The sequence below is a fragment of the Naegleria lovaniensis genome, assembly GCF_003324165.1.
Source record: "Naegleria lovaniensis strain ATCC 30569 chromosome Unknown tig009, whole genome shotgun sequence".
NCBI lineage: Eukaryota > Heterolobosea > Eutetramitea > Acrasida > Naegleriidae > Naegleria > Naegleria lovaniensis.
In genome coordinates this window covers 368,945-385,132 of record NW_025407831.1, presented here as the reverse complement: position 1 = coordinate 385,132, position 16,188 = coordinate 368,945, and the positions used below count along the sequence as shown (strand labels likewise).

The window sequence follows — 16,188 nt, the reverse complement described above, 5'->3', positions numbered from 1 at the left end:
AGAATCAACCATATCAAGTTCAATTTCCATCGATTCATCCTCCCCCAGTTTCAGCCTCTGCTTTATTGCATTCTTTTCCTTCTCCTCCATCCACATCTAGTAATATAGCTTCTAATATTTATCAACAATCTTTTCAACAGCAAGCTCCTCAACAACAGCCACAGTATACACCTTCCAATAGTGTTACAACCACTTCAAAACAGAAATATTTTCAATTATTCCTAATAGAGGACCTTTGACAGGAATGCATGATGTAACAATATTTGGTACGTTCGACGGGCTTTCACAAAATCCTCAACATGTAAGAGTTTTGTTTGGATTGCAAGATTCTCCGTTTATTAAGAAAGTCCTTCCTGACAGAATTATTTGTGTTGCACCTGAAAGAATTGTTCCTGGACAAGTGAGAATCGAGGTAGTCGTACCACACCTCTCATTTGTTGGTGATGTTTTTTACACATACACCAGAGAACCTGAAGAGTACAGCACTGAACTCAGCTCAGTACCAATAATGTCAAGCTCATTTCAATCTGAAAAAAGTCACACCACAAGTACTTCCAATGTGGGCAGTAGCGATAGTGGCAAATTGCATCATCAAACTTTGAAAGAATACCAATACCATCCATATAAACATTGATTAAGTTCTTATTTATTTAATGTAGTATTTGATTCTTCTGGTGTGTGGAGATTTCATTTCCTTTAATGCCTCTCCCAATACATCATGCATGTGTTTCAGTTCATGAAGGGAACAGTTAAAGTATTGAGCTTGGGTGTTTTTCTCATCGCCAGTTGTTGTGGAAGTGATGAGCTTGAGAGTGAAATAAGGTTCCAATAATTGTCGGACACTTCGTCTATCACATTCCATTTCAAATCTCCACTCAAGATCCTTATATTGCGGCATTGTACTGAGTCCATAGCATGATTCAGTGCTGTTTGCCTTTGTAAATAGAGTACGGAATTTTTCAAAGTTTTGTTCATAGTGTTTCAGTAAAATATTGGCATGAATGTCGGCGAGTGATGGAATGTCAAAGATAGTTAATTGAAATTTGCTTGAATCTAAATTAGCTTTTGCACAATCGGAATACAAGTATGACAAACTAGTGATTGTTTTTTCGGATTCATCCTTGTCCAAAGACAAACTGGCTGAAGTTGTGAAATGTAAAAAAATGATAATCATTTTGTTGTTGAAAATAGTATCCGACCAAGTGTTATTTGAATTATATTTCGGTGAAAATTTGATCCTGATGATGAATTCAATATTTACCTGCTGTTTGTTGAATTGATTTTTTCACAGATCCGCTGATGATAAAATCTACCGATAACTTGCAAAGCTCCTCCAATTCTGCAATAATCCAAATAGCACTAATTACTCGTATCTGTAAAGTACATACGTTCCGTTGTTAATTTATTGATCGAGACCAGGTCATTGATGTGATCGTCTTGCAATTTGAAAATGGTGGTCATGATGACGTATTTTTTTATTGAAAGATATTTCTCCCTATTCACAATAAGGTGTTAAGAAAGTTGAATACATCTTGAATTTCTTCGACACTGAAATTATCAAGATGCTTCAAGTCCTCTTCGTTGAGTGTTTCAAGTGCTAACACAGTGAATCTTGAAGGCATGCCCAAGAAGATTGTAACTTACCATCAACTATTTTAGAAATGTAACAATATTAGCCTGTTTTTCAAAAACCTGAGGAAACAATCTCATTCCCTCACGAAGGAACACCAGTCCATATTTGAATGTGGATACATGGTTGAACCAAGAAGTGATGGTTGGTAGGATCATGTCGAACGACTCCTCACGAAGCGTACCAACTAGTACAGTGTTCTTCAACGCTTCTTGGAGCTCCTTCTCAAAGCGTTCCTGTTCTGCATTAGACACAAATGACTTTTTGAAGAAAGCAATCACTGCTGAATGAAGAGAGTTGGAGGAAAGCAAAAGCTTGTTGATGTCTGAGGATTCTTGCAAAGAAGCTGACGAGTTGCTTCGAAATGGTTTGGGTTCCTCATTATGGGTATGCAACGACTTGGCTATTTCTTGAGCCTTTCTGCATAGGTTCATAGGTTTCTATCATTGATATTTTGAAACAGTAATTGTAACACTTACAGTTTGAGATCGGTGTCTTCGGATACATTTAAAGAAAAACCTTCAATACCAAGCCTTTCAAAGCTCTCCCCCAGCAAATTCAGCCCTGTGATTATCTTTTTGATATTCTCATGATGTTGTAAATGCCATTTGTAGCTGATATCAAAGTCATATCTATGATAAGTCGAAACTGATCATCTTACCTTGATATTTGAAAATCAATCAGCCTTTTATTTTGCATTTGTAAGGCTGTAACAATTGTTCAAATGAAGCCACTCAAAAAAACACTTACTCCTCAAAGTGATCAGTAAATTCTCAAACAACTCTTCGTTGCCCTCAGCCGAAGATAAATCCGAAGACTTTGGGGGTTGACTTTTAGGTTGAGTAGAGGAGCTGTCCTGTTGTGATGACATTTTTTTTGAATTTAGCCTTAGAATGCTCATGAACCACAACATAAATACTGCTCAACACTTATTTTTTGAATCTGTCATATTGTTGTCTCGCTTTGGCAATGGTGTTCAGGTGTGATGCATCGACCAATGTCCTCTGTTCGTGGGAAACAAGAATCCATGAGAACCCTTAATAAGAATGGTCATGGACAACTGAATAACTTTCGAATATGACAGCCCCGCGAAACACTCGTCACACTCCTAACCGAACAGACTGTAACCGTTGTTCTAAAGGTCAAAAACGTAAGGGATGTTTTTATTGTGTCTTATTGCATCTTTCGATCAATAGGCCTTTCAAGCCAAAACCTATCACCACCCAACAACTACTTGACCTTTATTGCTGTTTGGTCTTTTTTTGAGATGAAACGTTGTATTGTTTCGAGTACTTTTTTCGTTTCTTTTCGTTTGGCGATTCTTGGCTATAAGAAGCAATATCACTCGCATCACCCTCTTCGTCTGAACTGCTATCGGTGGTGTTTCCTTGTTCGCTTTTTGTGGGAGGAATAAACTCGACTTCTTCTTCTTCATTTTCTGTTTCACAGTTCTCGTCGTATTCATCATCGCTGTCGAATTGGTCGCCTCGTCTGATGTCTTTCATATTTACTAGGGAGGGAGAATTTCTACTGGTAAAAGCAAAGCAAAATATTTGAAAAGACCCTACACCATGCATTAACATTTGACTCTTCAATGAAATATCAGTGTTCTTCCATCCTTTTCGCATGGCGTCAATGTCAAAAGTAGATAGTTTTTTGTTACCGGCCTTTTCCAATAATTCTTTTCTGTCTTTGTCATTAAAAGGCTTCCAGAAATGATCATCGCTGATTGAATGTATTCCTTTCATAGAGGGCATGTAATAGGTGTTGATAGTAGATGTTGCATTTGAGGTTTTGTGTGTTGGTTTCATCAAATCATGTAACTTCTGTGTAGTATTGGATCCAGGTTGATAGTTCCACAAACTTGTTCTTCCTACGTGTCTTTTTTGCTCGAAAATTTTAGAGATCTTGTCACGAATAGATGTTGCAATAGGGGTATTATATTTTTGTGATACGTATTCCAGTCGTTCAATAAGCTCCTGAGGATTGTTAGAAATTTCTTCAATGGCGTTGCCTGCATTGACTTGGTTTTCGCTTACGACAGAGTAAAAGTATTTTTGAATTGGAATAAGTTGTTGGTAATTGCTTTCCTTATTCAAAAGCTCCGAAATCATATCGTCGATATTGTTTGGTTGCAAGACTGATTTCAATGCTGTCTTTACAACTGTCTTGTTTTTGGAACTAAATGCTTCTGAATACAATGTTTTCTCTGCAAAACAAAAATAGCGAAGCAAGGCCCATTCATGATCCATTATTATTTTCTTGTCGAAAAAGTATTCGTATCCACGATCAATGTCATCGTGTGTAATAGAGATCACTTCAAGCTTTAAATGACTCGCTGTTTCAAACACACATGTTTCCACAGTAGCATATCCTAATTTGTTTTCACTATTTAGAACAAGAAAATAATAATCTCCTATTAACGATTGGTCATGTCTAGCTATGATTTCTTGATATCTTTTCAAATAACATGCTTCAGTAGCAATTATGAACATGTGTAGTACATTGTTGCTTTGAAGTAATTTCTTTGCATCTAACAACAAACTCGGTACGTAATTTTTTCCTCTGGGTCTTGTGATAATAAATATGGCATGAATTCGGTTAAGTTTTTGTGTTATAGAATTTTCTGTAATTTTTTGAAATTGATTTGCAAACTGTTGAAACCGAGAGGAATATGAGATTCCTAGTCTTGTATTGCTTTTCTTATAAAGCCAAATCTCATTGTGTGGCCGTATATGCTCGTGCTTTTCTTTTTCAACGACAATGGAGCTTTTTGGTAATTTTGGTAATGAGTATTTCAATAAGTTATCGTTGGGGGCACAATATTTCTTGTCTTTCAATTCGTCAGTATTTTCTGACTCCATTGTTGGAAAGAAGAGTCCTTTATCTGCGTCTCTATATGGAACGGGATACTTGGTATCAATAGTTACAGATTCTGTGTCATGATGTTTTAACTTGTACTGATATTCTTGTAGCAATTTTTGCACCTCTGGTTGGCGAGACATTTCAAGACTGGTGTCTAGAAGAGACAATGTGTCCTCTGTACAGCTTCGTAATTGATCATCATAATCAACAATGGCGTTATAAATATTCAAGGCCAATTGATTATCACTGCTCTCTTTTGAGTGAGGGTTAAGTAGAGAAATAACTTCGTTAATAAAATTATCTCTGTCCTTTACCAGTTCCAAATCAATACCAATTGCATTTTGGTCTAATTGAAGTTTAAGACGGTTAAGTAACTGCATAGCATTTTGTGTCAAGCTTTCAATAATCATGGTCACTTTGTTAATAAGAAATGGTTTAACCTTATTCCATTCTTTTTTGTAGTTCTTCTTTCTTAATCTATTCCCTTGAAGTTCAATAATAGATATTACTTCATCTTCGTCAAAGCAGTGACGAATGTGTTGCTTATAAAATTCAAGCACATCGTTGATAAATGAGGAGGATGTTGTATCAGAAATGCTTTCTCTTTGTGGATATTGACTTTGAGAATTGGAAAGCCGTTGCGTTAGATGTTTTGATAGAATATTTGTTATCGATTTCACTTTTTCCTTCATTCTTTTTTCAACTTTCGCAGGAGTCTCTGATTTTCCATATTTTGCATCAAGGTAAGTCAGTATCACAAATGCTCTATCTCTTAATCGCATGCGTTGATATTCATACATTTTAGTCCTTGCTCGCTCCATAACCATCCTAAAATCTCGCAAGAACTTTTGAACAGGTGCTTCTTTAGGTGGAACAACAATAGTGGTAAAATTATCGAAGAGATGTTTTGCAAACTCATATCTCTGATCAACTTCGACATTTGATTGATTATCATTCAATCTTTTGAGAAGCCTATTGAAGTCGTGATATGAAAACATTCCTGTTTGAGATTCGTCTACAATTCCCTTAATCTCATCCAAAGATAATGCATTAATTATACCACAGTCACTCAAGAGATCTGTGATTCTACTTGTTTCCAAAAGCCCTTCATGGTTAGCTCTACCCAAAAACACCTCTTGTGAAACACCAATATCAACCCCTAACAGAATGGACAATTGAATTCCAAATTTGATCTTATTAGTGGCATCATTATAATTCCACTTGTTATAATCTTCTACTGTCATATGAGGATCATTAATAAGAAACACCACAGAAGGATAGAAGTTCTGATATGGTGAATACAATCCATGATCCCAAAGCTTTTTAACCAAGCCATCGTCCCAGGTGCCTCTATTGTTCTCACAACCTACAAACAAAACACCAACATCCATCATGCTCTCTTTGATATACTGCTTGTATTCTTCACGATCGTCATAACCAGCCATATCTCTCAATACAACCTTACTTTCTTGTAGGAATGGGCTGGGCCATGAGAGAACAAGTTTTTTCACCATCATCGCCTCCTCTTTTGTTTTGTTTTTTTCAAAGTCCTCAAGAGTTTCGTAAGCTCTTTGACATAGCTCCTTGTATCGAACTTGAGGGTTGTTAGAGAGTATCAAGTTGTCCTCTGTGTCAAGTTCGACCATCATTTGGTCAGGCTTGTACTGCTCCTCTTTTACATTGTTTACCTGACATCTAAGATGATATTCGTCAATAGAACACATGACCTTGACGAGCTTGTATTTTGAGTCTGGTTGAACGTCAATGGTTGTTCGAGTTAACCCTGCTCCGTATTGCTTTTTGGAAGGCAATGGTTGAGAATGACTTGTTCTGTTCATTCCATCACTCAGACCATTGATCAAATAGGATTTGCCATATCCGGGTTTGGAAAAGAAGGAAGCAACAATAGCACCTCTCATGTCATCTGGAATAGATTTCATCTCTTGCAGGTATGTTTTGCACATATTTTGATTTACTCCTGCTTTGCTGTCTTTGGTTCTTTCGTTGAATTCCTTTTCGATTCGTTCAAGACATTTTTCTTCTTTTTTAATGATGCTTTCATTCTCCTCTATAATCACGCCATGACAATGACAACATTCTTCAGTCTGTCCAAAAAACAATACTCCTTTCGATTTCGAGGATATGGGCGAAGAACAACATCAAGAGGTAGACGTGTCAAGTTCGGTCATTGTTTGTCTTCCAATATTCACAAATCATGTTATAAACGCAGCTTTTCCTTAACAATTCAGAGTTCAAATTAAGAGTATTTCTAAAAACGACTCTTCTAAGGCCAACGATAATGCTTACACGTTTTAGCCATTGATTGTGTAACGGTTAACATATGGCCTTCAAGCAATATTTAAATACAATTAATTTTTTCGACAAAAACTTCGTGTTGTTGTTTTCCGTGATCGAAGTCTAATCAATAAAGTGCAGTCGATGATGGCTTAAAATGAAACAACAAAACTGTAATGAGTTTAAACTCGTTGAGCATACAACGCCATTGGAACATCGCACGTAGATGAACTGCCGGCTGGTATGCTCCGACAACAAAGAAGTCAAAGGTTGTCGAATATTTTTTTGTAGGTTGGCTTCCTTGACTGCTCTGATTTGGACACGACTTGCAACTTGTGAACGAGCGTTGCACACAGTGTAAAGTTTTGAAGAAACGAAAGACGAACAGGAACCATTACACTCATTCCTTTTCAAATTTGACATCATGTTTTTTTGCGCCAGTGCTTTAATAGAAATAAAAAATTGAAACCACAAGCGCGAACGAATTGCGTTCGACAGAGAAACCAGTCAACAATAATTTTATTATTCATATTGCGAAATGATTACAACACTTTTTCATAGGCACGAATGACTTCTGGATGATCGTGCTTTCTACTACCAAGATCTATGATCATCTTGTCTCTGTTGTTCAGAACCACCTTTTCACTTTAAATCGGAAAGAATTGACCTGAACGTAACCGACACCCTTCTATATCCGTGTGTTCTTGTTTTCACTACCTTGTTTTTGACCTTAAAGGTTTTCGTTTTGGGAATTTCATGCTGATACTGATATCTTGCATCTTTGGAGAGTATTACTAACGATCTTCTAGAGAGAAGTTTATCAACAATAACGGACGGAGACACTTCTTTTCTTTTTACGCTCTTTTTAACCAATTCTTCTTCACTCACTCGTTCGAGCTTGTGGAATTTCATAACACAATCATCGCCAAGGCTAACAATGATAATGAAAGGTCCAAAATCAAGACATTGATCCACATGCTTTGAAATACCTTGATTGGTGCCCTTGTATTCATTAACAATAACTTGCTTGAACTCCACCGATCCAATTAGATCAGAGGCCAATTCCTTGATATTCTTTAACGTATGCAGAAATACTTCAGGAATTGGCGGTGCTGACTGGCCGTTGCTGTTATTCACATTTCTTGAAGAGTAATTATAAGCGTAACCGTAATGCTGTGTTCTTCTTGTTAGCTCTGAATTCCATTCTCGTTTATCAATTTCTTTCATCATTTCAATTTCTTGTTCTTTGGTGATGAAATTTTCTGCTATGTACAAGCCGGGAATGTCATGATCTTGTTTCAATAAGGGAACTTTTACCAATGAGGAAGACGGAACGGTAAGCTTGGTTTGTTTGAAATCTTTTTGCTCTGGTGAGGGTATCTCTTCTTCGGAGAGTCGTTTTCGTTTCTTTTCTGTTGTTGAGTACATTTATGCAACGAAAAGGCAATTTTTTTGTGGGTCACTTCCATTGTTCGCTGGAGGTGGTTGGAATATTTTGCTGTTTTTCACTTTGTGTTCAAAACGCTCAAAATCATTTTCTGATTGGTGCATCAATTCATCATTTTGTGTTCAAACACCAAAGTGACCAATTGGTTCCTCAACCTCGACATTGAACCAACTCAAATCTCCAGTTTAAACCCACCACGTCACACCCAAAATAACCATAACAAAAAATATTCAAACAACAATTATTGTTGCCTATCTCAAAGACTTTTCCCACAACCATGAACAGAGTACAACACGGTCAAACAAAGAAAAAGAAGGTATTTGCTGACAACTCAAACGCAGCATTTTCAAGACCACAACAAGACTCTGCACAGACAACATCCGATGCTCCTTCCGGAAGCACTCACACTACTCATTCCCATCATCGTCATCACCATCATCATCGGGATGGAAAGAAAAACAGAAATGGAGAACAAGTTAGTACGACCACGAACGCTCCGTTAGCAAACGAAAATAGTGTTAGCAGCACAAACACTTCCACCACTCGGCACCCGCGAAGAGAATCTCACTTTACTTGCTGCATTTGTTGTGAGGATGCACATATGCACAGCATTTTTGAAACGTGTAACCATGTCGACATTTGTCACAAGTGTACTTTGAAACTTCGAGTTTTTAATAATGACAATAGATGTTCGATTTGTAAGAATCCTTCTGACACTGTGATTTTCTCAAGGAATGCAAACAAATCGTTCGCTGATTATAACAAGGATGACTTAATTTATGATGAAACTTGGAAAATATATACTGATGATTATTTGTTGATGAATGAATTGACGTCCCTTCGGAGAATAGAATGCAAATTATGTAAAGAACAAAACGGTCTTGTGGTTAGCTTTGAAAACACTCAACTTTTGAACCATCACATGAATGAAGTTCACAAACTTAATTATTGCTCGCTCTGTTTAAAGAGTAGAAAAGTATTTCTGGCGGATCAAAAGCTTTACACATGGAATAATTTAATGAAGCATCTCAAGCTAGGAGAAGAAGATGAAAATGGCAGAATTGAAGGCCATCCTCTTTGCAAGTTTTGTAACATTCGGTTCTACTCAGATGATGAAATTTTTGATCACATGTACAAACAACACGAGCGCTGTTTTATTTGTCAGAAACATGGTGTTCAATTCGAATTCTACAAGGACTACAAACATCTTGAGAGACATTTTGACGAAAAGCACTTTTTATGTCCTTTCCAAGAATGCAGAGAACAAGGATTTAAAGTTTTTGAAAACGAATTAGATTTATTTGCTCACAAGAACAAGTATCACTCCTCAGCATCCTCTACTAAGCGTGGAAAGATTGTGTTAGATATATCAACCCTAAGCAACATTTCACACGTTCCAAACGATGCCGAGAGAAGACAAGTTCGTACAGGAGAAATTAATTCTTCTGTCATTCGATTTGTGGATACTGGTGGCGATGGATATCACAATGACTCACTTCATAAAAAGAGTGCAGAGGCTTCCTCCTACTCAGACCAAAAGAAGAAGCATCACAAAGGAAGAAAAGAAACCGGAAGTGGAGATGTGAAAGAAAAGAATATCAACCTCGTGAAACGAATGAAAGAAATGGTTTCAGAGTCTCAATATCAAGAGTTGAAATTCTTAAGTACTCAATTTTTAAGAGGGGAATCTTTAGCAAGTGAATACTATGCCAAGATTGTTTCCATTCTAGGTGAAGAAAAGACAAAAGGAATCTTTGATCTTTTGGTTGAAGCAATTCCACCCAAGATGAAAACAAGAAACAAGCCTTAATACTGGCAAAGAACACTTATCACTCCCCTGAATTTAACCCAAATCTCAACAAAGAACAGCCAGCTACAGCAGCATCAAAACAGCAAGACAAAGCTCCTCAAGAAAACTGGCCAACTCTTTCCAATACTCCTCAAACATCATCCAAGCCAAATTGGAATCCTGCTCAAGCATCCAACACACAACCAAAACCAAAAAAGGAGAAGCAACGACCCTCTCCCATTTCACACAATATTGTGAGAACTCCTGACCTTCTTTGGGGAGTTCAGGGATCTGGTACACCACCAGCTAAGCTTGACAAAGAGCAAGAGTTCCCTTCTCTTGGTTCCTCTTCCTCTCCTCCACCTTCCAACAAAGTTAAAAAATCAAATTCCAATTGGACAAAACCTCTCAAGACAATTGATGAAGACTCTGAAGACAAATCTAAGCATGAGTTTTCTGAATTTGGTAACGTTAAAGTTTATAAATTCTCTGACAAGAAGAAGAAAAAGAATAAGTAAAACATTTTGAAACACCAATTTTCAACATTAAAGTTTTCTCTTGTCTTGGTGTTGTATTGATCCAATTGGCCAATCATTATCGCATCAAGTAAAGACATCACAAGAAAAAATGTTCGAGAAAGTTGACCCAGCCATTTTGCCTTTTTCTTGGCGACAACAAGCAGAATTTTTCAAAGTAATTGTACCTCTTCCAAATCCGAATCTAAAATCTAAAGATCTGATAGTAGAAGTTTCTTCCAAACACATACGGGCCGAGGTGAGAGGAGGAGAGGTGTTCGTTGATGTAAGTCGTTAACGCTGAAGAAATTATCAATAACTAACTGAACACGGCTAACCGAAATATCGGAATGAATATTGATGCATACTTAGATTGATTTGGCAATAGAAATAATCCCAACAGATAATGACTGGAGCATTAAACGAGGACATATTGTATTTAAACTGACAAAACAGTCTCCGATTGATTTGAAGTTTTCATTCAATTCTCCAATTCGATTTTCAAATCAGGAGTGTACTGAATTTAAAGAGCAACCCGCTCCTCTTCAGAATGAAACCAAGAGTGATTACTTTAAACTTGTAAAAGACGATATTGTGAACAATCACTTGCAATTTTTGGAAATGTGTAGAGACTTTGCAAGATCTCAATATCCTGATGATTTGGACGAGCAAACAAGACAACAAAAGGCAGAAGAAATATATAACAGAGCAACAAAAGAAGAAGACATTTCCGAAGTTTATAACCTTTATAAAGCAGCTGCTGATTTAGGACATGCTCAATCAAGAGAATTATTCGCGAAATTATGCCTTATTGAAGAAGATAATGATTTTGGAATTGTCCCTTCTCCTCAACAAGCATTTGAATACATGAAAAAAGCTGCGATAGAAAATGGCTCACACACAGCATTATTTCAGCTCGGAAATTATTTCATGAAAGGAATAGGAACTGAAAAAAGCTACGAAAATGCTCTTATGTGTTTTACTGAACATAGCATTAAAGACGGTAACCCCACATCCATGTTTAACATAGGAGTTCTATATCATGAAGGTGGCTCTATTGCAAACATTCCATTTAATAAGGATTATAAGAAAGCATTTGCATGGTGGAAGCTTGCTTTGAACCGTGGACACGCTCTCTCAGCCTACAACATTGGTATTCTATTGAAAAGTGGAGATGGCATTGATAAAAGCCTAGTGAAGGCATTCCAGTACTTTAAGCTGGCCAACTTCATGAGCGAGAAGATTCAAATTCCAACTGACGTCCTCATTGCAATTCAAGAACAGCAATTCAACGTTTTTAAGGGTGACGATGAACTTGTAGCCGAAGAGAGTCCGTCTCCAACTGATAGCAATCATGTAGATGAAGATGAACAACGAAATGTTGACTTTATGGATGAAAAGCTTTACAAAAAAGAACAACCTGAGAAAAATTTGTTGTCTGAAGAAGAAGACGAATACGTGGATGAAGTGTTAGACATTACAAAAATTGCTGGAAACGCTCGATCACCACCTACCACGTATCATGAATTCGATGAAAACGAAGAAGAAATGGAAGCTATACTACGACAATTATCAGGCAATGAAAACAATGAAAAATCATCGAAAAATCAACAGCAGCCAACACAAACACCCAAAACCAATCATGACTCTGCTGGGTCAGAACCAAGTGTTGGGTGGAAGATAGCCGAATATGCCCTCACTTTTGGCGCTATGATTGGAATTGGTTATCTCATGAAACGAAGCACAGAATTTCACTAAATAAGCAACATTGTACTGCCGCTAGGGAATTTTCAGAGCGGCAGGTACGGGTCGTTTTAGTGTAACATGGTTAGAACGAGAATATAATGTATCTCAATCCATTGATAGTTAGAAATACATTTAAAAGGAGCTTGAGCTTTGAATTATGGATATTCAGAATAAACAGATCGGAAGAAGGCTAACAAGCCTTAAAGTTTAATCAGGCACGATCAAAAAAATAGGATGAAGCGTTGGACTGGTGGTATGTTGCATGACAAGGCTTCTTATTGATTATTTAAGCACGTAGGAGCCCGATCACGGGTAAGCAAGAAGAAACATCAACAGACACAGTTGGAGTTTTTTCAAAAAAGAGGAACCAAACGACCCATGTCTTCATCAACCAACGTCTCGAATTCTGCTGGTGATTTGAACAACGATTTTCCATGCATGCAAACAAATTCTCAAAGAAATGCACCGTATCCGCTGGATGTTCATTTTCTATTAAGAACACAGCTTCAAAAGAGGAGAGAATACAAACCCATTAAGGAGGATTACGAAACATCTGACTGTCATACAAGTGTGAGTAAAAAGAAGGAAGAAGATGAAGATAGATCTTGTATTAGCCCTTGTCAAAGCACAGCTTCATCCTTGAACAGCGATGACGAGGATCATGAAACTGAGGCTGATTTTGAGAATGTGAGTAAGTGGTTCCCATCACTGACTATCAAGTATCGTTATGTTATAACAGTCCGATTTATTGACGAAGGTATTGACAAAACAGAACAACTCAGCCATAAACCAAAAGAAACAGATACCATTTAAACGATGATTGCTTTAGTGAAACGACCGAACGAATGAACACTGCTGAATGCATTATTGGCCCAAGGAACCAGCCTAAACCAATTCAAGAAAACAAAAAACCAACAAGAGAGAACCAGTTGCATTCACCAGGTACAGATCTAGGCTTATTTGAGATGGAGGAGGGAGTCGTGTCTCCCTTTCTGAATGGTATCAGCAAACAAGGCCAAATGAGCACTCAAGAGGACGACATTCTGTTGGAGGCAGAAGACGAGATGGAGAACCCTTCGCCCAGATCCACTTCGCTTTATCATGTCATGCGAGAATTGGAGAAAGTCAAAAAAGAAAACCAGCAACTCAAGCGTACTATTTCTGAATTGATACGACAACAACACAGTCACCAAGTTTTATGAATTTAAATTTTATGATTGTAATAAATTTATTTACTTCAATGGAACGAACTTTGAAGAAGAGGTGGCACCGATACCTGGCTTACCGTGTTTGACTGGCTTGTATGTGAGGGAGAAATCAGCCAACTTCATTCCGATCATTTCTGGCTTGATTTCAACGGAGACGTAGTCCTTACCGTTGTAGACACCAATGATAGTACCAACCATGGATGGGAGGATAATCATATCTCTCAAGTGAGTCTTGACAGCATCTGGCTTTTCACCATATGGTGCAGAGTCTCTCTTCTTTTGGGCCTTTTCAATCAAGGTCTTATACTTCTTGGATACACCCTTGCTGATTCTTCTTCTGAGAGCACTAGTGAACAAGTTCTTCAATTCATCATTTTCCATCTTGGTCAATGCTTCCAAACCATGTCCTCTGTAGGTGAAGACTTTGAATGAGTGCTTTTCAGTTGCCATTGTTGATTAGAATGGAACGGTGGAGTTTTGGCGTATTTTTTTTCAGAAACAAATTTTTTTAAATTAAAAAAATGTGGTTGATCAGAACTTTACAATGACCAAGTAATTTTTAGTTCGCTCACAGACAAGCCAACATCAATTCCCAGCTGCTTTTTCACATTTTGAGATATGATTGGTTCAATCTAAACCATGACATGACGTGCTTCATAGGATCTCATCATGATGGCAATCTTTTACAGATGAATTTCATCTCGACACGAGGCTTTCTACACATCACAAAAATGAGTAGACTTGTTCCCTTCGCTCTTGGTGCCATCACAGGTACAACATTTTCATATTATTACCTCCGTAGAGATGTGTACAATACTTCTCGTGCATTAGAGAGTACAATTTCGGAGACTCATAAATTTGTTAAACAAGCTGTAAGCGAAGCTGAGCAATTGGAAAAGAGGCTTTCCGCAGTTGAACAACAACTATCAGACCAAAGCACAGTTATTGCTACAACAACAACTAATCTCGGACGTTTGAGCAAGAGAGTCAAGGATATTGTTGATAGCATTGAGGAAGTAACAAAGGATCAATAATCAATACACCATGGTTTTGATTGCTTCAAGAGGATATTTTCATCATTACGAAACTATTTTAACATTTGAACAGACTTTTTAAATTGTAGAAGATTTACACACTTTGAAATAATATTTTATATTTCTGATTTTATCTTTTATTAGTAGTAGATTTATTTCTTTTGGGATAGTCTAGATTTAGTTTGCTTGCTGGCCTTTCTGTTAGTTATTCTTTGTTTTTGGTTGATTTCTTGATCTGTTTCGAAAGCACTCGGCTCTTCGTCTGAAGTTTTATCACTTTCAATATCATCGTCAGAATATTGTTCATTGTCACTTTCGTTTACTTCTTCAACAGTCTGTTCTGATTTTCTTGTCTTCTTTTCTGGTGTAGTCTCAGGGATTGCAAGCTCAATAAAATTTGGTGCAACCAAGGACTCACTTAGGAATAGATAAATTTGACGATTAATAACATCGGTAAGTAAAGGAACGTTTTGAAGAGTTGCATGATGTCCAAATTCATTGGAGAAGATTAAATCAAAGTTTGGCTGTCTGAGGAAACAAAATTTGAGGGTCTTAAAATCAGGAGATATAATCACTCGCATCTAATTAAAGGAGTAATTCATCCATGCATTCAATAATAAATGACAAGATAGAAACACTTACCTTGGCATCCAGAAATATATTTTCAATGCTAAATTGGATAGGGAATGATGCAAATCTTGAAACAGGATAATTGAGCCATATTTCGGTTCCAATGTGAATTTTTGTTTTTGGATCGTCATACACAATACCAATGTCCACTTGCTAGTAAAACATGAATTGATAACAAAAGTTATATACTTCTTAATGTAACTTACCAATCCATTTCTGTCCTCTTTGGCTGATATTGCTTTAAAGTATGGAGACTTTGACCCAAAATTCAAATCCTTAAATTGAAGATCTCCAATAAAATCAGGTAATTTCATTTCTTCGGAAACTTTTTGTAGTATTTGTTTCTTTATCTTTGAAGCATTCTTATAAAAATATTGTTGAAGAACTCTGTTTAGAATAATATTTAACCATTTACAGTCACTTTCATCACTGTCTTGTTCTCTCACAAAGAAAACGCTCTCGTCATTAATATCACTAATTGCTTTTTCACTGACAATTACTTTGCTTCCAGTAATATCAATTCCTTGAGTTGGTGATTGAATATGAGTCGGTTTTCCTTTACGGAATAATAACAAAAATAATATTGAGCACATCAAAATACATGCTGAAAACATAATGAGCAAGACGGAGAACATGAATGAAGAGAAAATGGTGACTACATCTCCGAAAAAGCTTGCACTATTGGAACTCTCTAATTGTCGATTTACATATCTAAAAACAATTGAAAATCCAAGTAAAGCCCCTGATATTATCAAGAATCTAGAAGATGTCGAAGATGAAGATGATGATGACGAAGGAAAGTCTCGCGCTTTGATTCCGATTTGCTGTTGGGGTGGATTGCTCATTTTTTAAAGCTTGTTTGGAGGTGGATCAAATTGATTGGTGAATTTGATTTAACTGCAACGATACAATCATCTTCACCAGTAAAAGAATTCAATGTAATGATCGTTTCATACGTGTAAAGAGACGTTAGCTAATTGATTCGATTTGTATTGCTTTCCAAATTCGAACTCTAATTGAAAATGAAAT

General features: G+C 36.9%; 11 protein-coding genes across 11 annotated transcripts; 5 read left to right on the top strand and 6 right to left on the bottom strand.

Moving 5' to 3' along the window:
• Positions 1–646: 646 nt before the first annotated feature.
• Positions 647–1,461, bottom strand: C9374_000187 (uncharacterized protein; the record flags this gene model as incomplete). Its single annotated transcript, XM_044691224.1, has 3 exons — positions 647–1,140; positions 1,262–1,339; positions 1,389–1,461. The coding sequence occupies 3 exons, from the start codon at positions 1,459–1,461 to the stop codon at positions 647–649; spliced, it is 645 nt and encodes a 214-aa protein (XP_044552740.1).
• A 189-nt stretch (positions 1,462–1,650) lies between these two features.
• On the bottom strand, positions 1,651–2,501 carry C9374_000186 (uncharacterized protein; the record flags this gene model as incomplete). The annotated part of the gene is made up of 3 exons (XM_044691213.1): positions 1,651–2,050; positions 2,110–2,278; positions 2,381–2,501. 3 exons carry the CDS (start codon positions 2,499–2,501, stop codon positions 1,651–1,653), a joined length of 690 nt encoding a protein of 229 aa, XP_044552739.1.
• Positions 2,502–2,871: 370 nt separating this feature from the next.
• On the bottom strand, positions 2,872–6,459 carry C9374_000185 (uncharacterized protein; the record flags this gene model as incomplete). Its single annotated transcript, XM_044691202.1, has 1 exon — positions 2,872–6,459. The coding sequence occupies one exon, from the start codon at positions 6,457–6,459 to the stop codon at positions 2,872–2,874; it is 3,588 nt and encodes a 1,195-aa protein (XP_044552738.1).
• Positions 6,460–7,432: 973 nt separating this feature from the next.
• Positions 7,433–8,218, bottom strand: C9374_000184 (uncharacterized protein; the record flags this gene model as incomplete). Its single annotated transcript, XM_044691191.1, has 1 exon — positions 7,433–8,218. One exon carries the CDS (start codon positions 8,216–8,218, stop codon positions 7,433–7,435), a length of 786 nt encoding a protein of 261 aa, XP_044552737.1.
• Positions 8,219–8,514: 296 nt separating this feature from the next.
• C9374_000183 (uncharacterized protein) lies at positions 8,515–10,544 on the top strand (the record flags this gene model as incomplete). Its single annotated transcript, XM_044691180.1, has 2 exons — positions 8,515–9,967; positions 10,024–10,544. 2 exons carry the CDS (start codon positions 8,515–8,517, stop codon positions 10,542–10,544), a joined length of 1,974 nt encoding a protein of 657 aa, XP_044552736.1.
• Positions 10,545–10,653: 109 nt separating this feature from the next.
• Positions 10,654–12,299, top strand: C9374_000182 (uncharacterized protein; the record flags this gene model as incomplete). Its single annotated transcript, XM_044691169.1, has 2 exons — positions 10,654–10,827; positions 10,914–12,299. 2 exons carry the CDS (start codon positions 10,654–10,656, stop codon positions 12,297–12,299), a joined length of 1,560 nt encoding a protein of 519 aa, XP_044552735.1.
• A 366-nt stretch (positions 12,300–12,665) lies between these two features.
• C9374_000181 (uncharacterized protein) lies at positions 12,666–13,100 on the top strand (the record flags this gene model as incomplete). The annotated part of the gene is made up of 1 exon (XM_044691158.1): positions 12,666–13,100. One exon carries the CDS (start codon positions 12,666–12,668, stop codon positions 13,098–13,100), a length of 435 nt encoding a protein of 144 aa, XP_044552734.1.
• Positions 13,101–13,132: 32 nt separating this feature from the next.
• Positions 13,133–13,489, top strand: C9374_000180 (uncharacterized protein; the record flags this gene model as incomplete). Its single annotated transcript, XM_044691147.1, has 1 exon — positions 13,133–13,489. The coding sequence occupies one exon, from the start codon at positions 13,133–13,135 to the stop codon at positions 13,487–13,489; it is 357 nt and encodes a 118-aa protein (XP_044552733.1).
• Positions 13,490–13,519: 30 nt separating this feature from the next.
• On the bottom strand, positions 13,520–13,945 carry C9374_000179 (uncharacterized protein; the record flags this gene model as incomplete). The annotated part of the gene is made up of 1 exon (XM_044691135.1): positions 13,520–13,945. The coding sequence occupies one exon, from the start codon at positions 13,943–13,945 to the stop codon at positions 13,520–13,522; it is 426 nt and encodes a 141-aa protein (XP_044552732.1).
• Positions 13,946–14,226: 281 nt separating this feature from the next.
• Positions 14,227–14,529, top strand: C9374_000178 (uncharacterized protein; the record flags this gene model as incomplete). Its single annotated transcript, XM_044691124.1, has 1 exon — positions 14,227–14,529. One exon carries the CDS (start codon positions 14,227–14,229, stop codon positions 14,527–14,529), a length of 303 nt encoding a protein of 100 aa, XP_044552731.1.
• A 152-nt stretch (positions 14,530–14,681) lies between these two features.
• C9374_000177 (uncharacterized protein) lies at positions 14,682–16,004 on the bottom strand (the record flags this gene model as incomplete). Its single annotated transcript, XM_044691113.1, has 3 exons — positions 14,682–15,110; positions 15,172–15,312; positions 15,366–16,004. 3 exons carry the CDS (start codon positions 16,002–16,004, stop codon positions 14,682–14,684), a joined length of 1,209 nt encoding a protein of 402 aa, XP_044552730.1.
• Between the last annotated feature and the right edge of the window lie 184 nt (positions 16,005–16,188).